This window comes from Heteronotia binoei, chromosome 7, assembly GCF_032191835.1.
Source record: "Heteronotia binoei isolate CCM8104 ecotype False Entrance Well chromosome 7, APGP_CSIRO_Hbin_v1, whole genome shotgun sequence".
Lineage (NCBI taxonomy): Eukaryota > Metazoa > Chordata > Lepidosauria > Squamata > Gekkonidae > Heteronotia > Heteronotia binoei.
In genome coordinates, this window is record NC_083229.1 from 43605497 (window position 1) to 43632658 (window position 27162).

The window sequence follows — 27162 nt, forward strand, 5'->3', positions numbered from 1 at the left end:
CAGAGGAGACGAGAAGGACGGGAGAGTAGAAAGACCTTCGCTTTCTTTGCAGTCACCTGAGGAGTCTCGCAAAGTCGGGGAGCGGCGGGTGGCGCGTGCCCCAGCGCGAGGCTCTTCAGCGCGCGCTGACATCTGAGCACTCTATACAGCTCGCGTGACCGTTGAGCGGTTCAACAACTGGGGATGGTTCCGGCTTAGGCCCCGCCCTCTCCGATTTATTTTCGAAGTGTGAAGGCGGCGGCGGTGGCGGCGGGCGCTAGGCTTCCTGAAACTGATTCTATGGTGCTGGTAAGTAGGCGGTGTTGACGTAGGAAAACGCTTTCGGACTGTGGGTTAACGGCGGTTTTGGCGTGTGCCAGCCTTAGCCCCCCCTATGGTGGTACGCGTGTTAGGAAGTGTTGCACATGCGCGCTCGCTTTCCACGGCGAGCGTGAGGGAAGCTAGCGGGTGGCGTGATCTTGGAGGCGTGCGCCATTTTTGATGACTCCTAAGATTGTTTTTTACTTTCTTTCTACGGATCTAGACAGCTTCGATCATTTGTTGTTTTGATTTTTCCCTTTGCGAGTCGTAAATTGACTCTTGCGGGACGTAGCGAAAACGGATTCCCCCTTCCTGGACGCCAGCCACAAGTCTCTTGCCAGCATGCTTGAAGTCAACCGCCTGCTTCAATTCAACCGGATTTAAATCCAGTGAATTCTTCTCGGTGGTCTCGTCTAAGGCATGGCTGACCTGTATTTAAGGCCACTGCTATCAACTTGATAAAAGATTGAGATTAGTGTGCCTGCCCAATGTAATTTTCTAGACCTCGTTGGAGTTTCTGATGGGTGGTCGCGTTGAGAGTCTTTGCATTCTTAGGTTATGAGTTATTTTCGGCATGAGAGCGATGTTTGGAACTCGCTCCGTCAGAAAGTGCGGGGTGGGAAAGACTTTTTCAATTCAGATTTGATTCAGAGAGTAGCTGTTGGAGATTGTCTTCTGTGTGGACCTTGTCCTGTGAGATTCCGTGCTGTTTAATCTCATACAGAAGAACATAAGAGCCCTGCTGGATCTATCATCCTGTCACACACAGTGATCACCTAGTTCTTCTAGAGGCCAACGACAAGGCATAGAGGCCAAGAACTTCCCCTGATGTCGCCTCCTGGCCCTGGGACCAGGACTGGCTCGCAAACTAGGCGGTTGCCTAGGGCAGAGGTCCCCAACCCCCCGGGCCATGGACCAGGACCGGTCCGTGGCCTGTTAGTAACCAGGCCATGAGTTGTATAATTATTTCATTATATATTACAATATAAAGTGTGCAATTGTATCATCCCAAAACCAGCACCTCCACCCACCCCGGTCCATGGAAAAATTGTCTTCCACAAAACTGGTCCCTGGTGCCAAAAAGGTTGGGGACCACTGGCCTACGGCGCCGGGAGGGCTCCCCCTCCCAGTGCCCCAGGCAAGCACCTAATTTGCCTGCCTCCTCTGGCCACCCCCTTCCCTTTGCCTCCCCACTACTGTGATCACAGCGTGCTGTGAGGCAGCGGCTGCACCCTCTTCCCTTCCCCGCCGCCGTGATCACAGCGCACAGCGAGGAGGCGGCTGCACCCCCTTCTTTTTCTCTTCCCTGCCCCACCACTGTGATCACAGCATGTGGCGAGGCGGCGGCACCCCCTTCCTGTCCCTCAAAGGCGTAGACTTTTCAGTTTCCTGGAGAGGGGGGTGTTGGGGCCCAGCCAGAGACATTTGATCCAGTGACAACATAGGGAGGAGCCAGTGACAACACAGGGAGCGGCCTCCATTATCACTACCTATGAATTTATGCAGAAACTCCCCATAAATTTAGGGAAGCCCCCTCAAAAAACAATGCCCAGGGACTGGGCCAAACTCAAGAAAGGTGGGAGTTGGCCAGTAGAATAACACATTGGGTAAGATGTGTAAATCACAGATAATAAAGCAGTCAACAAATGTGAGAACTGAGTTGGAGCCAGTGGCACCTTTAACACCAACAAAGCGGTGTCTATAGCCCCTTCACAGTGCCTTCTTACCTTTTGATATTTTTCATACACTAGCATTTCTGGGGTTACACACACACACAAATATTTCTCTGACATGAGGATTTTTTTTTTTTGCTAGCGGGTAGGATTGGGTATAAACTGAGATGAGCAGGAAGAAGGCGAAGGAGGAGGATATTATTATTGGATTTATATCCCGCCCTATACTCTGAATCTCAGAGTGGTCACAATCTCTTTTACTTCCCTGCCCCCACAACGACACCCTGTGAGGTAGGTGTGGCTAAGAGAGCTCTTACAGCAGCTGCCCTTTCAAGGACAACTCTTAGGAAAGCAATGACTGACCCAAGGCCATTCCAGCAGCTGCAAGTGGAGGAGTGGGGAATCAAACTCGGTTCTCCCAGATAAGAGTCCGCGCACTTAACTACTGCACTGACCTGGCTGTCACCAACTACATGCTGGGTTCAGCATATGCCACAGTTTATCAGGGAAGCTGTTGATACCTAAATCATTAAGTTTTCACTTATACTCAGAAATCAAACTTTCATTTCATATATTCAACATATCCTGCCCTACCCACAAAATGGGCTCACATCATAAAACCAACAACAGCAAAACAATAAATAAGATCAATGATTCATAGCAAAAAAAGACTCATATCAGATAAAATAAGTGTGTGTGTAATCTAAATGAAACAGTGTACATGCACACAAAAGCTGATGCCCAGAATAAAACTTGGTTGGTTCTTAAAGGTGCCACTGACCTCAAATTTTGTTCTGCTGTTTCAGACCAACATAGCTATGCCACCTGAATTCGTTAGGAAATTTTTAAAGGCCTCTGATCTTCATGTCCACCCACACTCAATCTCACTATCCCCCAAAATTGTAATTGGAACCAAGCAAGAATGTTGAATCCACCAAAGAGAGCCTGCAGTCTGACTGTTGGTACATTAAAAGTGGGTGTAGCCAGCCAGGCTTTATTTTCCAATAGACACCAAACTTATAAGGATTGATATGTACTTCAGTAATTAATCCAAAGATACAACTGAAAACTTTTGCAGATCTCAATTACCTTACAATATCAAGAGTCCTTCAACATTCTAGATCGGCTGGATGGATGAAAAAAATAGTCCCTTTTCCTAGATCTCAGAGAGGTCTGTATGTCATGTGTGCTGCGAGAGCTATACCAGGAAAGAAAGTTGCTAGGTCTCCCCCACCCCCTTGACTCAGGACTGCCAATGTATTGATTTACTCATTAGAGCTTACCAACACTGGTTAATATGCATGTTGACACCTAGCCTTGTGAAGTTTCTCCATCCCTCTGTCTAACTTATTTGTGTCTGTTTTAGCTCAGTTAGCATTTCTAAGAAGCTGAGGTTGTAAAGTCATTACACCACTGACTTTGCAGTTCAGAGGGAAAATCATACATTTATCACCCCATTCATGCCTTTGAAGCCCCAAGTCCTGTGTTGGTTGCCCGGTGGGAACTCAGCCCCCACCGGGAAAATCTGGGGGGGCTCGATAGTTTATTCTTATGCTGTCCCTTCCCCTCACTCCCCTGCCCACCCCCCCCCCCGTGTGTTCACAGCCCAACGTGGGTGAACCTTAGCTTTGGAATGACCAGGCTGAAATGAAGGCTTTGCTCCCCTTCCCTTCTGGTTCCAGAAAGAAGGGGGGAGCCAAGCCTTCATTTCAGCCTGGTCGTTCTAAGATAAGGTTCACCCACGTTGGGCTGTGAACGTGTATGGGGGGGAAGGGAGTGCCACTGCTGCCTCGCAGCACAGGGGATGTGATGGAATGCGGGTGCAGGGGGGCTGCCAGCCTGAAGAGCCGCACACTCTTGGGCCAGCACTGGTGGTGGGGGCACCTGCCTAGGCCGCCACGAACTCACGGGCCGGCACTGCCTGAGACTCAGTGGTTCTGAATGTGGAGGTTTCCCTCAGTCACCATTGCTAGTAGCCATTGATAAACTTATCCTCCATGCATTTATTTAATCTTCTCTTAAAGTTCTTTATTCCTATGGTCATTACTACATCCTCTGGTAGCAAATTCCACATTTTAATCACTCTGTGGAAAGTAGTATTTCCTTTTGTCTTCCTGAACCTTCTGCTGATCAATTTAATTGGATGCTCTTGAATTTAGTATTCTGGGATAGGAAGAATTTTTTTTGTCAACTCTTTACCCCAAGCATGATTTCATAAACCTCTACCATGTCCCCCTTTAGTTGTCTCTTTTCTAAACTGAAAAGTACAGGCCTCTTCAGCATTTCCTCATAGGGAAAGTGCTCCAGCCCTCAGTTATCCTGGTTGCCCTTCTCTGTACCTTTTAAAGCTCTGCAATGACCTCTTTGAGATACGGTGACCAGAACTGCACACTGTATGCTAAATAAAGCCACACCATAGATCTATACAGGGGCATTACAATATTGGTTGTTTTATTCTCAATCCCTTTGCTAATAATCCCTAACATAGAAGAGTTTACCTTTTCCACTACTGCAGCACACTGAGTTGACACTTTCATTGAGCTATTCACTACTATCCCAAGATATTTTTCCCTCTCAGTCTCAGCAAATTCAGACCTTATTAGCCTATACTTGAAGTTGGGATTTAGAGTTGGGTGGTATCACTATGCTGGTGATGACAACCAGTTCTATATTTCTTTGTCTAGATTGTATATGCTGCTGTAATTATCCTGAGTCAATCCCTGGCCTCTGATTGTAAAGAAAGGTGAATGCATTCAAACTGACTTCCAGCTTTTTGTCTGATGAAGTCTGCTTAAGAGCGTATGAAAACTTACATTCTGAATAAAACTAATTTGGTCTTAAAGGTGCACTTGTCTACTGCTTTGTTCTATTGTTTCAGACCAACATGGCTGCCTACTGGGATCTGACTTCCAACTAGGCAGAGGTGATGTTGGCCAGGAAGGTTGTGCTGGCCCTAGATGTCAGTTAAAAACCAAGTGATTATACTTGGGGGTGCATTCACATTACACTAAATAATATGTTTTGCAGCTGGATTTTCTCGGTCTGTGGCTGAGTAATGCTTGCTACTGACTCTCCAGGTAGACTCGACAAGGAAACTCTCACACACATCTTTAGATAAAGCTTTGTGTATTTACAAATATTTACAGAGGTGAATATATACAAGCTTTCTCAGAGTGGCAAAGTGCTTTGCCTAGCATCAGTTAATTCCCAAGGGACAAACACAAAGCCACCCAAGTGCATATATAGTACAATCAGCCAATAGCAACATAGTGCTGAGTCTCTAAACCACTCCCACAAGAGGAGAAAAAACAGCACATCTGACTCAGCTCATATGATTTAAGCTGTCACTGTCATTCATTCTTAGATGCTCTCAATCTAAGCATGCATCATACCTTACACAGACTCAGTATACTGACAGATTTTTGCTAGTCTTACACAGTAAAAATCCAGTTGCAAAACACATTATTTAGTGTAGTGTGAATGTACCCTAGATCCAGCTGCAAAAATATCTCCTTGCATATCATGGAGAATGGCTCCTTTACTGGACCAGCTGAGTTGTCCACTTGGATCCATGCCACAGTAACCTTGAGGCTAGCCAATTGTGTCATGTTGTACATGGACCTACCCTCTCTCAATAATGGAACATTTGAGACTGTTCTCATATGTTTATGGCATGGGATACACATATATGCAGGAATACCTCTCCCAATATGCTTTGTGGTACTCTTATCCCATCCATTCTGCACAACCCCCTAGGAGGCTTGTGAAAGCTGATTTTTTCCTACCGTCTTGGAATGGATTGTTTTATTGTTGATATATCTATTAGGTATTTTATTGTTGGTTTTAACTTCATCTATTATTTTATTGTTGGTTTTATCTTAATCTAACTGTTGAAAGCTGCTCTGAGCCTTGTAGTGGCCTAAAAATCTAATACAAATAAATAAATAAATCACAACTTTGATAATCTGAGCAAGGCCTTTTAAATGTGCTGCCCTACAAATGGATATGATCAACAGCTGCCTGTACTTGAGCATTTTCTGTTGTGGTCCTCACCTTTTGTAATGGCCATCCTGACAAAGGAAGGCTCCTGCACTACCATCATTCCACAATATGAGCTAAATGAAATTGTCCTCAAAGGCATAAAGGAACCATTGTGTCATTTTAATGTTTCTGGATTTTAAAGTAGCTTTTATTGTGGAGTTATTTTTTATTGCTGTATTTTTTAGTTGTTATATTCTGTCTTGTCTGTCTGAGAAAGGTGGCATATAAACAAAGCAAATAAATTCAATGCATTAAGATCTGGATCCCTGAACCCATGGCAACTGTTTATTTTCTCAAGAGGAGAGAGTCAGAAAAACAGGAACTTGGATTCAGTGGGAAAACCAGACCAATTGGGCCCTCCGTGTCAAAGGGATGTAATGGATGTCCATCATTAAACCTGATCATGGAGAGAGGGGTAGGGTTGTGTGCAAGAGGACCTCATGTGCAGAGAGCTGAGCATCTTGCACTAGGGGCGGGATTCCTAACTCTGAATGGGAAGGTTTTCACATAATTTGGCAGAAGTTTTAAAAGGTTGAATTTTACTTTGTTCTGTGTTCAAGCACTTCGCCAAGATGCGGTGATCTGGGGAGGGGGCGGGCAGTGTCATCTCTGTCAGGAGGAGGATAACGAGGTTGGAGGTGTGTTTGCTCCATCTAAGGTAACTGTCTGCTAGTGCAATTTAGATAGTTGTTTTCTTTTTAATTCTTGAAATCTGTATTCTCCTGTACAGTGTTTGGATGTGATTTAAAATACTGTATTTTTAACTACCTGAGTTGGTAACAGTAACATGCTTCCCATTTTAGATACGTAGTTGTAGGCACACACCTGTGTTGTCAAGATATAGGAAGTAGAATAGTATCACCCTACCTCATATGACAAATGGTTACCACCTTTCCTAGTGGTAATTCTAAAATATCGGGTGCATTCTTGTCATCAGCTAAGGCAAACTAGTTCAGGCTTCTTGGATTGGGACAAAGCAGTCGTTCATATTTCTATATTGATCAGATTCCATTCTTGAAAATCTATCACCACAACTGTGCATGAATTTTGTCAAAGATGATGGCTAAATGTATGTGAATTATACAATCATTAGTGCTGTCCTCTGAGGTTCTCTGGGTTCTGGGATTAATATACAGAAAACTAACATGAAAATATTGGTGAACCTGTGATAGAATTGAGCCATGGAATTCATTGTCACTGAAAAATATTGAGGAACAATTATATAACTAGGTTTAAAAAAAAGTTAGAGGATAGTATCAGTAACATTTTAGCTCAAATTATTGAGGTGTTTATCTGCCTTATATGCATTTTACTTCTGTCAACTTATTAAAGCAGGTAAATAAAATTAATATTACTTAAAGCAGCTACACAAAGTCAATCAACAATGGTAAGGGAAAAAAACCCAGTAATCTTTTAGGAAAATGAGGGCAGACCCCACCGATTGAGGATGTGGGGTTATTTAGAGTTAGTTTTAAATTGTGATTGTTGTGATTTGTAAGCTGCATTGAGCCACCAGGAAAAGCAAGAAAAAATATTTAAACACATTTTTCCATTGTTTACATGACCCTTCATTTTGACTTTTATAGTATGGCATCTCAAACTGTTTAAAAAATGGAAGCAAAAAGACTGATTGGCAAGCCTCTCCAACCAGCAAGACCTGCACGCCACCTTTCTTCCCACAGTAAGTTTCTCACTCATAATATTAGAATACTTGTTTGGAAATGTTGAAATATTTTGGAACATTCATAAGAGAGATGAGAAAACTCAAACATTAGTAAAAGCCAAAACAAAACCCATGTAATACATTATTAAGACCAAGGGTGTCAAACGTGCAGCCTGGGGGCCAGATCAAGCCCCCAGAGGGCTCCTATCAGGCCCACAAGCAAGTCTGCCTCCTTCTCCCTCTTGCTTCCTTCTGAGTCAGAGCTTGCTTTGCCAGGCTTGCTCAATCGCACAGGAACTACAGAACGAAGGTTCTCTTTTCTTCATTGGCCTTTGGGCAGAAGTGGGGGAGGGAGAGCTTGCTTTGCCAGGCTCTCTCAATCACATAGCAGAGCTACTGAGCCAAACCTCTCTTCCTTGTATTGGCTGAGGCTCCTTCCCCTCCTCATCCACTGGGGATGGAGAGAAACAGGGAGAGCTTCCTTTGCCCAGTTCCCTCAATCACACTGGAGAGATACAAAGCATCTGTAAGGCCAACAGAGTTTTATTCATGGTATGAGCTCTTTGCTTTGATGCAGCGAGAGAGAGAGAATGTATTTTGTTGGCTCATTCTGTCAGGTATCTCCTGGGTGCAACTAGTCTTGCCTCCCCTTTTTCACTGTATTCATACCTTCACAATCCAGTCTTTCTCAGTAGGAAAGCAATGTAAGCTATTTAGAGGAGGAATAACAACAAGCCAGTGAAGTGGATTAGGCAGAGAGTTTGTGTCCAGACCAAGTTCATTCACCCAGCTCATTTCTTTTGTAGACTGGGGATATTAACCTAGGCTTCCCGTATAAGTAGGCTTACATTGACTCTGATTGCTGTCTCTATTCTTGAACTGCATTATAGGAGTAGTAGTTATTTCTCTGACAAACACATAACCCTCAGTCTGTGTTGTGGGGCATTCACATGTTCTTGGCCAGCACATGAAGCAACTTATGTACAAAAGCTTGCAATATCCGGTCATTTCAAGTTTTCCTCTAGGGCAGGGGTGTAAAACAAGCAGTCCAAGGGCCAAATCAGGCCCTTAGAGGGCTCCTATCAGGCCCCCAAGCAACTCGCTGTCATCCGCTTCCTTCTCCCTATATCTTGCTTCCTTCTGCATAACAGTTTGCTTTGCAAGGCTTGCTCAATTGCACAGGAGCTACAGAGTAAAACCTCTGTTTTCTCCATTGGCTGAGACTCCTCCCTTAGGGAGGAAGGGGGGGAGGAATAACTTGCTTTGCCAGGCTCTCTCAATTGCACAACAGAGCTACTGAGCCAAACCTCTCTTCCTTCTTTTGGCTGAGGCTCTTCCCCCTCCTAGCATCCTGGAGAAGGAAGGAAAGAGCCAGACCTTCATTTGCCGAGTTCCCTGAATCCCATGGGAGAAATAATAATAATAATAATATTTAATTTGTATCCTGCCCTCCCCACCGAAGCAGGTTCAGGGCGGCTCACAACACAGGCACTTCAACAATTAAAACAATACATATTATACATACATACATATTATAAATCAAACATTTATAAAATTAATCATCATTGTAATTAAAAAGCATTCTAAGATTAGATTAATATTAAAATCTTGGCGTTATACATCGTACAGTTTTTCCATGGTGATGGTATTCATTCAGCAGTATGCTGTAAGATCATTAAGTAAAGGCCAGCTGAAAAAGAGCAGCCTTGCAGTCCCTGCGGAACTGAGCAAGGCTCTGCAAGGCCCGCACCTCTTCTGTCAATTGGTTCCACCATTGGGGGGCTGAGATCGAGAAGGCCTTTTCTCTAGTAACTTTCAGTTTGGCCTCCTTTGGCCCGGGGATTGTCAATAGATTTTGAGAACCAGATCGCAGTACCATTGGGGAATATATGGGGAGAGATGGTCCCTAAGGTAGTCCGGTCCTTGGCCAAATACAAAGAAAGCATCTTTAAGACCTATGAGTGCTAATGTTTTAAGTTTTTTTAAAAAATGTATATTTGTGTTTGTCTGGGTTCTTTATAAAAATTATATCTCTGCTACCTAATCTTAAAAAGTTTTTTAAAAATCTTTAATTGTGTTTGTGTCCTTTATAAAGTTTATATTTCCTCTACCTGGCATTACATTTTATGAAACACATGGCCTGGCCCGAGAAGGTTTCATTTTTGTTAGATCCAACCCACATAACAAATGAGTTCGACACCCCTGATTAAGATCCATCAGTTTAACACAGAATTGTGCAAACTTTCAAATTTGCTATCTGGGCATAAATGTCAGTGTAATATGATGCTGAAATATGAGGCGAGTCTCTCTCTTTCTCTCTCTCTCTCAAAAATTCATTCCTGAAACCTAATCCATGCAAAATGTAAGTAATGCTAGTAGGGAAGGCTGGGATCTTTATGGATATTGTGTTCCTCACAATTGAGGGGGTCCTGATGACGTTTGCTGACAGTTAAGAGTCTCTGGATTCAGTACTAGTACTGAAGAAGCAAGTCAGTGTAGCTGCAAAAAGGCATTCTGCTAGCTTTGTTTAGCCTGGAAGATGGCCTTCAAGCTTAGTTTGATTAATCTGGTTGCATAGATCCATGCTATGGTTACCTTGAGGCTAGACTATTGTAATAGATCTTCATTAAAGGCTTGGAAACTCCAGTTAGTATTTATTTATTATTACATTAGATTTCTTAGTCACCTTTCCCAGAAGGCAGGGCTCAGCAATTTACAGCAAATTAGGAGCAATAAATAATTCAGATAAATTTTAAATACATTAAAAACAACACATTTCCTGAGATGGATGAAAAAAATATTTCCAAAGGCTGACTGGAGCGGGAGGGGTTGCAGAGGGTGGGGAAAATATGAGAGCCAGATTGTCTGTTTGGCTTATTTGTTATAGAGAGCCAGTTTGGTGTAGTGGTTAAGTGTGCGGACTCTTATCTGGGAGAACCGGTTTTGATTTCCCATTCCTCCACTTGCAGCTGCTGGAATGGCCTTGGGTCAGTCATAGCTCTCGTAGGAGTTATCCTTGAAAGGGCAGCTGCTGTAAGAGCTCTTTCAACCTCACCTACCTTTCAGGGTGTCTGTTGTGGGGGTGGGGAGGTAAAGGAGATTGTGACTGCTCTTAGACTCTGAGATTCAGAGTATAGGGTGGGATATAAATCCAGTTTCTTCTATTGTCATGTTTCTGTCCTCAATCAAATGCCTGGTGGAACATCTCTGCCTTACATGCCCTGCCAAAAGTTCTGCAGGACATGGGCGTTCCACCAGGCAGATAGCCGGATCTCTCTTGGGCCAATGACCACCAGAATTGTAACATTCTTCGGGGGCATACTGAGAGAGGCAGTCCTGAAGGTATGTGGGTCCCTGACCACTAAGGCCTTAAAGGTCAAAACCAAGACCTTGAACCTGATCTGGTGCTCCACTGGAAGCTAGTGCACAGATTGAATGTATGCTATCTGAAGGGTCCCAGTGAGGACCTGCTTGGCTACATTCTGGATCAGTTGGGGCTCTGGGGCCAGGTGCAATGGTATACCCCTATAGAGCAAATTATTCATGGAGGTGGCCATTGCATGGATTACTGTGGCTAGGTCAGGGCAAGACAGGTAGAGGGCTAGTTACCTAACTTGGTGCAGTTGCAGAAATGGCAGCCTGGCAATCTTCATGATATGGACCTCCATAGATTGTTGGAGCAAGAATCTACATAAACCCAGTCTGACAGCTACAGTATGACAGCTGGTGATCTAGCTGCCAGGCTAGGTCACAGTGACCTGATCAGCAGACCGGCTTGAGCCGGCAGAAGCCAAGTGATGCAATCTGCTGAGTCAGCACGGCCAGGATTGGCTGCTTGGACTATATATGATCTGTGTGTGCATCACACAGGTCTCTCCCTGTGAGATGGTGGTTAGGCGAAGCACTTTGTCCGTGGAGGTGATATTGTATAGACTGCACAAGAGAGCACTTGTTGTGTATATATGTTAATACACCTTTTGGCACTAGTTGCACGTGTCTGCCTGATTTTCTTTCCTGAAGCCCTGTGTCGGGCAAGTCATCTCCCTCACTCTGCTACTCCCGCTCCGACAGGGTTATGGGCCCAGGGCGGTTCCGCTGCGCGGAGGAGAGAGTTGAGAGTTGAGCCGACTGTGAGTTTGGAAAGAGCCGGAGGCGAGGAACGCCGGTGAAGGACACAGAAGCACCACCGTTCTCTGTTGGAGAGCCAGAGGGACGTCGGCAGCCAGCTGTGAGGAGGAGTCGGCACGATGGCTCAGCAACAGCTTGGAGTAGCCGTTGAGAAGCTCACCTCAGCCAACTACGCGGTGTGGAGCCTGAGAATGCAACACTACCTCAAGCGTGAAGGGCAATGGCTGTTCGTGAGTAACCCCCCTGCTGACTTATCTCCTGCCGAGACTGTGTTATCGGATAAGGCACTGGCCAACATAGTGCTATCTATAGGAGATGACCAGCTGGTTTATGTGCGAGGGAAGGACACTCCCAAGGCTGCCTGGGACGCGTTGAGTGCGGTGCATGTTAGTACCACTGCTGGTTCCCTCATGGCCTTGACAAGGAGGATGTTCCGCACCGTTATGCCGGCTGGAGGGTGTGTGAAAGATCACATCAAACGGCTAACGGACTGTTTCGTTGAGCTGGAGGCAAGAGGCAAGACTGTAGCTCCAGACGACAGAGTGTACATTTTGCTGTCGTCGTTGCCACCTGAGTACACTCCCCTGATAACTTCTCTGGAGACGGTGGACGTAGCGACCCTGACCATGGAATACGTCTGTGCCCACCTGCTTGACTTCCAAGAGAGAATTGCGGCCGTGAGCTGTCCGGGGGTGTCGGCCGGGCAGCGTGCTGTTATCGGTGTGTCCGGGAAGACAGCCAAGAATGAGCCAGCTTTTGCTGCTGGCAGGCGTCCGAAGGTGGAGGAAGTGGAGCCGACTGCGTTTGCAGTCCGTCGCTGCTATGCATGCGGGTCGTCGCAGCACCTGCTCCGAGCTTGCCCTGAGAGGGAGAAGAGGCGGGGGCGTGTGCGGCGAGAGCGGAGGACCGCCAGCCCGTGTGAGGAAGCAACCCGGCTGGTCACGTCTGCAGTAGAGAGCACAGGGTCTGCTTGGATTTTAGACTCCGGGGCAACGAGCCATCTCTGCTGCGAGAAGGAGTTGTTGAAAAACATTGACAGTCCTGAGCATAAGTATGTGCGATTGGCTGATGGGACCACTGCCAATTCTGTTTGCTCAGGCAATGTGGAATTTCCTGCACTGAAATGTATGTTGCAAAATGTGTTGTATGTACCCTCACTGCAGTCTAACCTGTTGAGTGTTAGCACACTGTTTGACCAGGGATACCAGGTGAGATTTGAGAAAACCTGCTGCAAAATCCTGGGAGGTGGGGGAAAGTTGCTTGTGACAGGAAAGAGGGAAGGTAAACTGTATGTGGTCCAGAGTGATTGTGCCCAGGTGGCTCAGGTGTCGAATGAGCCTGTGCACAATAATTGTATACATTTGCTCCATAGGAGACTTGGGCACTGCGGATTTAGGGCGTTAAAGAAAACCCTGGAGCTTGTGCCTAGTTTGAAAGTAAATCCTTGCAAATGTTACTTGGATTGCCAGGTCTGCAAGAAGACCAAAAGCAAGGCGTGTGCTGTTGCTAAAGAAAGCTCAAGGGAAAGCACACGAGCCCTGGAACTAGTCCATTTAGACGTTATTGGCCCATTGCCAAAGAGTCTGTCGGGGAGGAGATACTGCTTGGTGGCCACCGACGACCACACGAGGTACGCGTGGGTTTTCACCATGGTGCATAAGTCTGAGGTGTATAAGACATTCACCAAGTGGGTCAAAACAGTGGAGAGACAATTAGGGGTCAATCTCCTAGCTGTACAAACCGACAGAGGGGGGGAATTCTTATCTAACCAGATGAAACGTTGGCTGGAGAACAAGGGCATTGCCCACCGTCTGACGAACCCGGCAACGCCCCGAGAAAATGGGCATGGGGCTGTATTGCAGAATGTGATGTATTGCATGTTAGAGGATGCACAACTGCCAATGACCTATTGGGCAGAAACCATACATGCAGCTGTTTTTTTGCAAAATAGGGTTTGGTGTAATACTGTGAAAAATGTGCCTTACAGGTTACTGTTGAACAAGACCCCAGATTTGAGTTCTTTAAAAGTCTTTGGGTCACGGGCTCGGGTTGGCATCCACTCCACGAGTAGCGGGGAGGGGGATGTCCGGGCAGAGAGCCTAATTTTTCTGGGCTACAAGCCAAGGGCCAGGTGTTATCGTTTCTGCAATAGCAAAAGCAAGATAACACTTAGCAAGAGTGCCCAGTTCAATGAAGAAAGCAGCTGGCCAAGGTTGCACTCCTTGCAGAAACAATTTGTCCTGCTGCCAAGTAGCGATAACGATGTTGGAGCGCAGCCCAGAACTCCAGCCCAGGAGGTGGCACCCAGTGGGGCTGGAGAAGGTGAGCCGAATGCTGGCACAGAGCCTGACGAGCAGAGTCAGGAGGCAGAGCCTCAAATGCAGGAACTGGAGGTAAAGTGTGAGAGTCAGGAGGTTCAACACCCAATTACAGGGGCAGAGCAACCAGCCCAGGAGGTGGGAACAGAGCAACCCGAAGAAGACAAAGCTGGTCCAAGCACAGGGCCACGGGTGTCTGCCAGGTCCACCAAAGGCCAACGTCCCGCTAGGTACAAGTGTCCCTATGTCACTCTGACTGTCAATCCAGACCCACCCGGATTTGAGGAAATGTTAAAAGAAAAGGCTAAGAAATGGAAAGCCTGGGTGGCAGAGTGCGAGGCAAGGGAGAAGGAGGCTGAAGCCAAGCGTCTGAAAGAGCTGGCTGAACAGGAACACGATGATGTGTTTTACAATCATGATGAGTTCCTGAACGAATTCCGGAAAGGGTTCCGAGCTACGTAGATATGAACTGTAATGTTGCTGGTGGACATGTATGTAAACTGTGTAAAGTGTTTTGGTGCACTGGGTTTAAATAGATTAGGAGGTGTGTTGGAGCAAGAATCTACATAAACCCAGTCTGACAGCTACAGTATGACAGCTGGTGATCTAGCTGCCAGGCTAGGTCACAGTGACCTGATCAGCAGACCGGCTTGAGCCGGCAGAAGCCAAGTGATGCAATCTGCTGAGTCAGCACGGCCAGGATTGGCTGCTTGGACTATATATGATCTGTGTGTGCATCACACAGGTCTCTCCCTGTGAGATGGTGGTTAGGCGAAGCACTTTGTCCGTGGAGGTGATATTGTATAGACTGCACAAGAGAGCACTTGTTGTGTATATATGTTAATACACCTTTTGGCACTAGTTGCACGTGTCTGCCTGATTTTCTTTCCTGAAGCCCTGTGTCGGGCAAGTCATCTCCCTCACTCTGCTACTCCCGCTCCGACATAGATAAGGTGGCATTCAAGCTCACGCTTAGACTCCTGACAGTTGGTGCTGGTGATATTAGGAACAGACTGTCAAGAGTTGAGAGCTGGCAACCCAACCATGTCCACAGAACCTTACTTGGATTCAGTTTACTTACTTGGATTCAATTCAATAGTGCAGAATGTGGCAGCCCAGCTATTACTGGGCACCATGCAGGACATGTGTACTATACCCATTCTGCAGATGGTCCATTTATCAGTTACAGAGTTCAGTTCAAAGTTCTGGTTATAACCTACAAAGCCCTGAATGGCACTGAATTTATACTCATAGAACCACCCTTACTGCAAAACTTTGCTGAGGTACCTTCATTCATTAATGCATGTATGAGATGAAATCCGTGCTTCTGCTGGGCTCCGCTTCCCCCCCTCTTGTTCTGCCTTCTCTCCCCACAACCAATTCCAGGGGTTTTTTTGCTTTTATTTACAGGTTTTTAAAGCTTTTTGGGAGTATGGGAATATTTTTAAATTTCTTTTCTTTTCTGCAGATCTGGATATTATGCTATTCTGCTGCATGTTAATCACTGTTTACCCATGCCATTCCCAAAGGCCACTAATCCTCAATAGTTTTTAGAGGAGTAGGGATTAGAAGGCAGGTATAACAGAGCTTGGGTTGTACTACTTTGGATCCAGTCCTGTATCTCTGAATTATGCTAGCAGCTCTTGCATAATACCATTGACATAACTGAGGGTGGAAAGGAGTTGTGTTGCTTGCTCCTCATCACTTCATTCATTGTTTTTAATTCATGCTCTTTGATTACAAATGGACTTTGAGTTTCAGAAAGAATTTTGCATGAATTCATGTATTAAAAGATGCTTCTCAAGTCTTCCACGTGCTAATTTGTTCCTTGATTATATGCATGTGTTTTTGGATATTCATTGTTTTGCCTTTCAACGAAGAAGGTAAAGGAACCTGCAGCAATATACTGTACAGTGTAAAATTCTAAGTAGTCTTGTAAGTGTGAAATTCTAAGTAGTTCTGTAACTTTAGAAAGAGTTTTGCTTGAGCTTTAAAACAAATATTGTGGAATAGGCTTCTTTAGGTTTTTTCTAAGTTGAAAAAAACACTTGTAGGGAAAAATTGTCCTTTTCCCACAATTCACCCAGTTTTTCCTCTTCCTCAAGCTTTGACATCTCTAGTTATCATTTCTCAGTCTTTCTAGTTCTCTATCCTATATAGGAAGAAGACTTTTCATATGCTAGAAGATGCCCCAAGTCCTTTTTTAAAAAAGAAAGAAAGAAAAAGCTTAAGCTGGGAGAAAGGAACAATATAATTGCTCCATCTCTATCTCTTTTGCCCAACAGTAAGACAACATTTGTTATCTTTGAACTGGATATTAGGGGTGTGCATTTGACAATATCCAAGCTGGAAAAATAGCTGAAAAATACGTTTTTGGTATTTTCCAGCCATTCTTTCAGCTTGATATAGATCTCAGTATTAGCTATCCAAAATAGCTGAGCCGAAATTCAAAATTTTTTCAGAACTGCCGGATAGCTGAAGTTAAAGGGTGTTCAAAGGGATTGCAAGCTCTTTAAACACCTTTGGGGTTTACTTGCAGCTTACAAAATACATTTAAAGGCCTTTCCCACCTTCCACTGAAACCAATGGAGATTGGGGGGGGGGTACCTTCTTTGGAGGCCCATAGAACTAGACTCCCAGTCCAAACTTTTTGAAATTTGGAGAGAATATTTAGAAGAGGCAAAAGCAGCTATGCTGAAAATTTTGTGCCTTTACCTCAATAAACAGACCCAAATACCCCCAGAGTAATTCTCCATTATATCCTGTGGGGGCCATTTATAATGGAGCTGGAAGGAATTGAGATTTCAGAAAAATCACAGATCTAAATACCATGCTGGTATTGGGAAACAAATATCAGAAAATACTGATCTTTTTTCATACCCCTACTAGATGTTGTGGTGTTACAGTTAAATCCAGATAGATTTTAAAAGTTGCTGAGAAAAGGGTAGGTTACTTCCAGTTCACTAACAAAATAGCAAGCATATCTTATTGATCTTTTTTCAACAGCATCTGTTCCCCTTGTATCAGCAACTGCTTTCAGTTTTCAGGATCAGTTTTCATCCAGCTCTTCTGTATGTCTGTGTAATGAAATTGGTTGGGTAAGTATTAAATAATGAAATAAATAGCTCTGACTTGAGTTGCTAGGTGACAGTTGTCCACCTCTTGGGGCCAGACTATGTGATCCATTTGGCCAAAAGTCAGGTCAGGGCTCCCCCCAAACCTCATTTTTTCTGAAGTCCCCAGAATCGTTTTGGCTCCCCGTGGTGGGGAATGCTGATGCCTCTTCCTTCCCAGTACATAGTCCAGATCTGGGAAATTAAGGGGAGGTGAAAGAGGGGAAAGCAAATCAAGTTAGGGAAACATGGCCAAATGCAGGGCTTTTTCTGAGCAGGAACGCACAGGAATGTGTTTCTGGTTGACTTGGTGTCAGGGGTGTGTGGCCTAATAGGCAAATGAGTTCCTGCTGCAACAATGATGATGTCATGGGGTGTGGCCTAATATGCAAATAAGTTCCTGCTGGGCTTTTTCTACAAAGAAAGCCCTGGCCAAATATATTTGTTGGCCTTAGTTGCAATATGTAGTCTGTGAAATAGGTATGGTTTACAGCAGGATTGTGAGGATGCTTGAAATAGGAGCTGTAGAATGCTTTGTTGGATGATAGTTTTATTTAATCAGAAATAGTTTGCACATTCAACTGTGTTATCCTTGAACATCTACACTGTTACAGCTCCATTGAGCTTAATGGGACTTGTATGAACAGGGTATTTTATGGAATGATATCTAAATTTTGTGGAAGAACCAATTCAAATGAAGCATAGCAGCTCTGCCTTTTCATCTTGTGCAAGAAATGTCACAGCCATTGGAATTGTTTGATGATAGCACATTTCACATTTTTGGTTAATTAACTGATATTAAGGCTAGTTATTCAAGTTTGAAGAAATCTTATTTGTTTTGTGCTGATTCTAATCTCCCGCAAATATTTTCTTGTAAAGGCCTGAGAAGGAGTTGTCATTAGCAATATTTTTTTGAAGTAAATAACAATATTTTTTCAGTAGATCAGAAGATTATATTTATGTATTTGCTCATTTATACCCAACCTTGATCCATATGTAGTAATGTTGAATCCATATGGGATCTCCCCCAGAGACAGAAATATTTGGAAAAAATGAAATACATGCAATAATTTCTTATAAGATCCAACTTTACTATATTAAGAATATAATGCATTAGATATAAGCTAGTTACATTAATATATTAATATTTTAATTAAGCAAATATAAATGTCTTGGTTTTAGTCAAACAGTAATTTTTAAAATTCCTAGTGGTTGGCTTAAGTTGGAGCAGCAAGCCTCTGCACTCAGTGTGCCTAAGCATCTCTTGGTTCGGGCCTATTGGGAAAGCAGAACAAAAAACAACAACCAAGGTTTTGATTCAACCAGCTTTTCCTGGGCATTCCCTTTCACCACCAAAAAGGTTATGCTGGGAATCGTTGGACTTGCATGACAAACAACATGTTGGATGGGGATTGGGTGAGCTTGATTGAAAAAGTTGGCTGAATCTGTTCTCAAGAGTTGAAAATATAAACCATCAGTAAAGGCACAATTTACACCAAACACCATCTATAGTTTAGCTACTTATGCCCAAGCCATGGGTTTGTGTGCCTCCTCTTTGATGTTTTCAGTTCTTGTTTTAGGATTTGCCAAGTTCAAATGTAATGGAGCATTGTGATTTCTGAAAGAGAGGTGGGGTGTTAGGGAAAACAGAATTTATGATAGCAGCATATTTTCAGACATTTTAGCTATGGTGTGGAGGATTACAAAGGTGTGTCTGAACCAACTCTTGGAGTAAACAAAAGGAATGATTTCTTACTGGATTTTAGAAAAAATCTCTAGTTAGCATTAATTATATATAGAAGAAACTCCTTGTTGTAACTAATGCTGGAAACCAACAGTGAGTTGATTCCAGACTCCTAGTAGCAGAGCTCTCCTTGGGGTGAGGTGTCTATAGGGTAGTGGAGAAGAAGAGAGGGTTAGGGGCAGACCTAGATTTGCAGGAGTCAGCTTCCAACCCATTTGTTTTTTTAGAGTGCAAAAAATCTTTTAAGGTAACCATTGGTTCCCTAGTGTGTTTACCTTTTTTGTTCCATTGTCTCCTTAGAATAGTGCATATTGTTACATAGTTATTAGAATGAATTTTGAGGTAGCAAAAAACGGTAAAATACTATGTTGAAAACCTTGCCTTTAAAAGCATTGCACTGCTTCAATTTTCTCCCATTAGCATAACGTTGTGCCACTCCCTTCCCCCCAGTTAGTGTGCTATATGTGAACAAACAATTTTTGTTGCTTTAATTGGTTGAGTAAGCATTATTGTGTGTTCTTTTGTGTAAACAACACGAAAGGAATTATGGACTCCTGGAGAGGATCACGATGAATGTTGTGCCTTTTAAAAATTTTTAGATGTGTAAATCTAATGGAATGCAAGTCCTAAATGAAACTCTGGTTCGTCCATCAGAACAACATAAGCCTGAAGTCCCCAAAGGTAAAATTTATGCAAATAAATATTGAAAAATACTGCTCAGTTGTAAGAGAAATCTGTACTTCTACAATAATGCTATATATTTTATTTATTTATTTGGTAACTTATATCCCGCCCTTCCCACAAGTGGCTCAGGGCGGCTTACAACAAACAAACAAAACAATAAAATCGGAACAAAGTTATTACATTTAAAATCAGACATTTAAAACCTAAAAAACCTTAAAATATTTAACATTAGAACTATACAGTATAATCACAGAAATCTGGCAGCTACATTTATCTAATCAGGCATAGGCTAACCAGAAGAGGGTTGTCTTACATGCCCTGCGGAACTGAGCAAGATCCCGCAGGGCCCTCACCTCTTCCGGTAGCTGGTTCCACCACATAGGGGCCATTGTAGAAAAGGCCCTGTCTCTAGTTGCCTTGAGACGCGCTTCCTTAGGCCCGGGGATGGTGAGCAGGTTTTGAGTCCCAGACCTCAGTACTCTCTGGGGAACGTGTGGGGAGAGACGGTCCCTCAGGTAGGCAGGTCCCAGGCCATATAGGGCTTTAAAGGTAATGACCAGCACCTTGTACCGGACTCGGTATATTATTGGAAGCCAGTGCAGAGCCCGAAGGCCCGGCCGGATGTGTCCCCATCTTGGGAGGCCCAATAGCAGCCGGGCCGCAGCATTCTGCACCAGCTGCAATTTCCGGGTCCGGCACAGGGGCAGCCCCATGTAGAGGGCATTGCAGTAATCCAACCTCGAGGTGACCGTAGCATGGATCACTGTTGCTAGGTCGTCGGGGTCCAGGAAGGAGGCCAACTGCCTTGCCCGTCTAAGATGAAAAAACGCGGACTTGGCAGTGGCCACTATCTGAGCCTCCATCTTTAGGGACGGCTCCAATAGCACCCCCAGGCTCTTGACCCTGTCCGCTGGCCTCAGCGGTACACCGCCAAAAGCTGGCAGGGGGATTTCCCCCCCCCCCGGCCCCCAACGGCCCAAACAAAGGACCTCTGTCTTCGCAGGATTCAGTGTCAGTCCACTCAGTCTGAGCCACTCAGCCACGGCCTGTAATGCCTGATCCAGGTTTTCTGGGGCGCAGACTGGTCGGCTGTCCATAAGTAGATAGAGCTGGGTGTCATCAGCATACTGGTGACACCCCAGCCCATACCTTCGGGCAATCTGGGCAAGAGGTTGCATATAGATGTTAAATAACATCGGGGAGAGAACCGCTCCCTGGGGCACCCCACAGTTAAGTGAACGCCTCTGGGATAGTTCTCCCCCAATCGTGACCCTTTGTCCCCGACCTTCAAGGAAAGAGGAAAGCCACTGCAAGGCCAACCCCTGAATCCCCGCGTCGGCAAGGCGGCAAGTCAGCAACCGATGGTCGACCGTATCGAACGCCGCCGATAGGTCCAACAGCATCAGTACTGCCGAGCCACCCCGATCCAGATGCCGTTGAAGGTCATCTACTAGGGCAACCAATACTGTCTCCGTCCCATGACCTGGGCGGAAGCCGGACTGAAGTGGGTCAAGGATGGAAGCGTCCTCCAGGAAAGTCTGAAGCTGCCTCGCCACTGCCCTCTCAATAAGTTTGCCCAAAAAGGGCAGATTTGAGACCGGCCTATAGTGTGCCAATTGGGCCGGGTCTAGAGATGGTTTTTTTTAGGAGGGGCCAGACCACGGCCTCTTTAAGTGGCGCTGGAAAAAGTGGGGTGACATATCCACACGAGCCTATTGTCTTATTGGAGCACTGCTAGGCATACCAATCCATACAAGGATTGGATGATTTAATTAAGTGTAGAAGCTTGCTATGTCTTAATTCAATGAGTGGGTACAGCAAATCTGCCGTGACTTGGATATCCCAGGCTAGCCTGGTCTTGTGAAATCTTGGAAACTAAGCAGGGTCACACCTGGCTAGTATTAGAGTGGGAATTAGGTGGTCACAAAGGAATACCAGGGGTATGATGCAAAGGCAACTTGCCTTGAAAACCCTATGGGGTTGCCACACAGCTGAAGTGAAAGAAATCTATAGCTTGATTTATGCACATATACCTACCTGTACATTGTATTACAGCCTTAATAGGTTTTGAGCATGTCTTAAAAGTACAGTTTTTGATGTTACATTTTATACTGGAGAAGAGGAAAGTAGCATGGGAGCTACTTTGCAAAAGGACCCTGAAAAGTACAGTACATTTAGAAGTCTTGCTTAAAAAAATTGAGAACTTCTGGGTTAGAGTGTCCACCTGTGATTAGGGAAGACAGCACTGAAATCCGCACTCAGCCATTACACAAGCAAAGTGCCTTTTTTCTTTTTCTTGTGCTGAAATCTAGATGCATTTTAGCATGTGTTCTCCAAGGAATAGTGTGATTTCATTGTTTTCCCAGCCTTCACTGAATGTGACAATTCTTGCAGCACATGATGATAAGCTTCACATAAGAGGTCAGCAACACATTTGTGAAACCTGGCAACTTTTTCAGGTTTCTGTCTCAGAGAGTTCAGTGGTCAGTGGCAGAATTCTTCCTTGCCTTAGGGGCATGTCTCTATGAGAACTGCAAAATGAGGTTGTAGAACCAGACTTCTTGAGGTGTTAAAACAGTTAAGTTCTGGCTGATTATTATGAAAAGTCCCAGCATTAACCCAGAGACATGCAGCATCTTGCAAGCCCAAGCAGTAATGAAAATAAGTGAAAAGGAAGGAGCAGAAAGTAATACTGTAGTTACTTTCTTTCACTAATGGTGAGCAATGGAAACCCTCCCGCTGGAATTCCATCTTCCTTCTTTGTGATTTCAGCCATTACATTTGGAGGTGAACCTCGATACACCATTTGGTAACAATATAGCTTAAAGCAAAATAAATATACTTTGTAGTTTAAGATGTTAACTTGTCTCTGTATAATCTTGAGGGAGAAATGGCTAAAAAGTTATAAGCAGCTGGTTCTTTCTCTTCTTTTAACACAGTTGAAAAGGATAGGGGTAAGTAGATAGACATTTACTTGTGATGAAGGTCATTCAGAAAGGCAATAATGTGACAAATGGGGTTTTCATATATTGGAGGATAATGTGATAACATTGACTTGTCCTGGTCCCTACATAGGAATATTGGTTTTATGTGATACCAGCCTTAAAATGGTGTGAATGATTATCCAGTGCCAGTGTGGTCTGCAGAATTTAAAATTGCTGTAGTTCAGGTAGCATGTATATAAGCCTATAAGATCTATTGTTTTGCCACTTGCCCTGTAGCAAATGTGAATTCCATTTAACTTCCTACACAGTATACAGCTTCAGCAAGTACTTGTCTATTTTGGATGAGTACAAGATCCATAAATTAGTTTTTAAAGCTGTTTATAAATGCTTCATGGAGAAATGTCTGCATCCTGTACCATATAGCCATGTACTACTCAACTTGTCATTTTAATTGTCTAATCATGTGTTGGCAGAAAGAATAACATATAGTAGAGATTTCCTTTTGAAGCTTTCAGAGGTTTCACTTGCCCAAAAGAAACCAGAATTTCTTCCTGATCATCCTGTTGTACTCGAAAAAGCAGTGAGTATTCACATTCCAAGCTTAGTTAAAGGAGGAATTTAAGTAGCTTTTTACTCCATTTAGGAGCAAAAGTTATTGAAGCTTTTCTGTCAGAATTATTGAATTGGATTGCAGGTGTTGTGACTGAAGCAAAGCTTGTGGAATAAGGCTTTCCCACCTCCTGTAACAGCCCACTGAGCTGCCTGAAATTCTGCTCCTTGGATTGGGAGTCCTGAAAAACAGCATAGTTGCAGAAGGGTGAATGGGCAAAAATCACCCTTTCCCAATGGCAAGAAAAATGCCATTCCTCTAACACAAACGTACCAAATATGTGGCCTATTGGACAGCCCATCCATGACTTATCCAGTCTGCAAGCAACTGGGGGGAAACCAGTCTGAATATAGACTGGAAGGGCCTATATTCGGGTATTATACCCCCTACTGAGATCCCTCCCTTGCCCAAACTTGAGTGCTCCCCAGGGTCTTCCCCCAGATATCTAGGGATTGCCCAACCTAGAGTTGGCAACCATAAGCGATGAGGAGGGCTGGTTTGGTCTCAAACGCTATGCAGTCATCCCTCTTGTTGCCTGTCTGCGGCCCTTGGCGCTGCCTGCCACCACCACCTCCTCTGGCCAGAGTGTGTTGGGCTCCGGCATTTTCTGCCTGGGATGCCGGAAAGATGTCTGGCTGTACATGTGTGTCAGACAGAATCTCTTTAGGCCCACCTCCCTGAACCCAGCTGAGCAGCTTCCCACTTGCAGGCAGCCTGCAGAAGGTGCTCATGGGCACAGACATCTGTGGAAAGCTGCTGGCCAGCTCACCAAAGTGCCCAATTATGCAAGCATGTGAACAGAGTGACTGGCCAGGTGAGAGAGAAAAGCCTGGAGCTTATGTGTCACCACACAGGCAGAACACCAAGGGTGGGAGGCCCACTGAGTTGGGTGAGCCAGAGCCTAGTACCCAGTGACCCAGTGTGCACAGCTCCTCTGCTGCATCCCTTGGCAGGATTAAATAAGAAGTGAAGTTGAAACAAAGCAGGAGTCAAGTTGCACCTTTAAGACCAACTAAGTTTTACTCAGTTGAAACACATCAGGCTCACTGCACACAAGCGCTGTCTTATGTAACCGTCTGAATGGAAGCTGTGTGTGTGTGGAGGAGGCAAAGGTTAGGGGTGGGAGCAGGCACTCAGAAAAGCACACTGGGTTTGCATACAGCAGAGCCAGGTGCTGGATGTGCATCTGTGCACTTCCACATGGGGAGTAATATTTTGAGTGGCTGGATAATGCCATGGAGCTGGCAGGAAATAAAAGTCTACAAAAGGCAGTTAAAGTTGAGCTAGCATCTTTAGGGAGTGGCAGGGCTTGAAGATTGCTTGTGGCGCTAGGGAGCATCGCCGTTGCCCATGTGGCTCAAGTTCATTGCTGAATTTGGAACTTTGATAGAGGGAAGTGTGGGATTGTATGGCTGTCTCACACCCCCCCCCCCGCAAGCCTGTCAACTGTAGCAGTTTTATTCAGTAGGTTTCTTCAAGGCAGGGCTTGTTGGGTTGATGCCACTTGGCCACCTGTCTTTGGTTGCTGCACCTGTGGCAACAGAATGCAGCACTTCATGCTCCAGCTCATCAAAAGCTTCTGAAATGTGTTAGTCTTTAAAAAGCTACGAGAGTCTCTGGTTGTTGCACCCTGATTGCCAGGGAATAGCTTTCTGTGCTGTGCAAAACTTCTTGTGTGCATCAAGCAAAGGGTGATCAGTTAGGTGCTGAGGAGGGATATGGGTCACATCAGTGGTAAAATATCTCCACAACCTGGCATTGCACATGGCCCAACCTGACAAAGTGGTGTTTATGTTAGATCCAGCCCTCATAACAAATGAGTTTGATACCTCTGTTCTGACATGTGCCCCTAAGATCACCTTTGGCTCTAGGCTATTATTGTTTGAACAGTAGCTAACTGCTACTACTAAGGATCCAGCTAAACATACAAGGGACACAAGTTGGGTTAGGGATACCCTAACTTAATTTACATCTACATATGCACAGAATGATAAAGCTGCAGTCTGAACTCTCTGCACATGACCTGAGTTCAATCCCGGTGGAAGCTGGGTTCAGGTAGACAGCTCAAGGTTGACTCAGCCTTCCAAACTTCTGAGGTCGGTAAAATGAGTACCCAGCTTGCTGAGAGGAAAGTGTAGATGACTGGGGAAGGCAATGCCTAGCCACCCCGTAAAAAGTCTGCTGTGAAAACATCATGATGCGATGTCACCCCAGAGTCGGAAATGACTGGTGCTTGCACAGGGGACTACCTTTATCTTTTAATGCTTGTTTTAGAGAATGCTCAATCACAGTGTGGCTCTGAGCACTGCATGGGGGTGGGGGTGGACTTCAGGCTTATCTTTCCTGCTGTTTTAACCATATAGTCCTGAGTCATGGTTGCAGGACATGTGGAGCCTGAGAATGAGGCAACTCCCTCCCCCCTACAGATGTTTCCAGTGGCTAAAACAACACAGACTGGAAGCTTGAAGCACCTTCCCCCCTTGGAGGGTTTGAAGCTGCACCAAGTGGTGGACCACTTTCCAAAGTGAGTACCTCATTCTGTATGTACAGATGTTTGTGTCCCTTGTATTATTTAGCTGGACATTGGATGTCTGGGAGAAGAAGAAAATAATTGTGTTCTTGTAGAACTAGTTAATTAATAGCATTAATTATCACCAGGCCTTGAATTCAGCAGGAGCTCACAGGAGCACAGCTCCTGAACCTTTCTGAAAACCCCCCTCCTCCTCCCCACCTACCTTGTCCATTGAATAGTAGTAGGTGCAGCTACATAATAATCCCTGGATTAGGAGAGCAGGCAGCCAGCCAGCCAGCTACCAGGAGTTTTGCCACACCCCCAGCAGCCATCACTGACCCCTGGAGAAGCCTGTGCCATCCTTTCTCTACTTTTTATGTGATTTTGGGTGGCTTGCTGGCCTTTTGACTGGGGGGTGGGGAACAGCCAAGGAGAGCCCCAGGTGAGTGAAGCCTCTTGGGTGGCTGGATCTCTAGCCTGACCAAGCAGGTCTTGGTTGCCTTTCTTGTGTCGGATTGTTTTTGGCTGGTGGGGCGAGGCTGCATATGCTAATGAGTTACACTAATGAGCTCCACCACCTATTTTTCTACAGAATGACCCCTGATTATCACGAAGAGGCATGGTATTGTTCTATTATCTCTTTAAATTGTTAGTAAATGTTGGTGTTTGTTTTTAAAGTTTGTTTTGAAATAACTCAGACGCTTATCTAATTGTAATTGAAAAGATTAATTGTAGCATAATAAAAAAATTGCTGAATGAAGCGCAATAAAGTTATTCTGCATGTTTCCTGTTGGCAGCTCCCCTCAGCAAATTCCATGCTGCTTTTTAAGTTATCTGTTTAAAGAGTAGTTGGGGGTAAGGGTATGATATGAGGGCTATCAGTGGAAATAATGGCTCTTATGGAAGCGTAGTTAGCCCACCCACATGCAAGTTTTTTCCCCCCTACCAGCTCATGGCTGTATTTCAGGAATGTGCATTTGCACTGTTTGTTGTTGCTTTCTTACTGCATTTTCATTTTGTATAAATCATGTATACGCTTTGATCGAGTGTTTCCTTGTTTAGAATCAGGTGCTGATAAACAGGGCTACTGATCTCCATGTTATCATCAAAGCTTGCTGAAATATCTAATTTAAATCTTAACTAAATTTTGTGGTGGAACTTTTTATCTTGCAGAAAAACTGCTTACTGCCTATTGCAGGAGGTGATAGGTCTGTCTGAAGATGAAGAATCTGTCTTTTTTGCTACTGAAAATTAAGGGAATGTGATCTCCAATACCAATAGACTGTAATCTGATGTCTCTTTCACAGTCTGTGTACCCAGTAATTCATGTCAGTAAAGCTATTTTCAACAGAATTTATGTGAACAATTTCAGATTTTATTTAATTTTGAACAACTGAGCTTTTGTTACATTTCTAACTAAGCTTTTACTAC

The 27162-nt window shown here is 44.6% G+C and overlaps 1 protein-coding gene and 1 long non-coding RNA gene across 5 annotated transcripts in view; one reads left to right on the top strand and one right to left on the bottom strand.

The window, feature by feature from the left end:
* The window catches only part of LOC132575087 (uncharacterized), a 33046-nt gene extending 32689 nt beyond the window's left edge, over positions 1 to 357 (bottom strand). Inside the window, exon 1 of the long non-coding RNA XR_009555653.1 lies at positions 1 to 357. This is a non-coding gene — a long non-coding RNA (uncharacterized LOC132575087).
* Positions 55 to 27084, top strand: C7H8orf88 (chromosome 7 C8orf88 homolog). Of its 4 annotated transcripts, XM_060243523.1 has the most exons (8): positions 183 to 288; positions 6575 to 6672; positions 7601 to 7695; positions 17130 to 17221; positions 19580 to 19661; positions 23083 to 23189; positions 25646 to 25743; positions 26905 to 27084. In XM_060243523.1, exons 3-8 carry the CDS (start codon positions 7626 to 7628, stop codon positions 26984 to 26986), a joined length of 531 nt encoding a protein of 176 aa, XP_060099506.1. In that variant the 5' UTR covers positions 183 to 288; positions 6575 to 6672; positions 7601 to 7625; the 3' UTR covers positions 26987 to 27084. The 4 variants fall into 4 exon arrangements, with proteins under 4 accessions (XP_060099505.1, XP_060099507.1, XP_060099506.1 ...); XM_060243522.1 differs by lacking the exon at positions 6575 to 6672 and having other exon boundaries at positions 55 to 288; XM_060243525.1 differs by lacking the exon at positions 25646 to 25743 and having other exon boundaries at positions 206 to 288.
* The last annotated feature ends 78 nt before the right edge of the window (positions 27085 to 27162 follow it).

Excerpts from the sequence above, each read along its gene's own strand:
- C7H8orf88 (XM_060243522.1), top strand. The coding sequence starts at position 7,626 with ATGGAAGCAAAAAGACTGATTGGCAAGCCTCTCCAACCAGCAAGACCT. Across the intron at positions 7,696-17,129 it reads ACGCCACCTTTCTTCCCACA|CATCTGTTCCCCTTGTATCA; the intron begins GTAAGTTTCTCA and ends TTTTTTCAACAG. Across the intron at positions 19,662-23,082 it reads TAAGCCTGAAGTCCCCAAAG|AAAGAATAACATATAGTAGA; the intron begins GTAAAATTTATG and ends ATGTGTTGGCAG.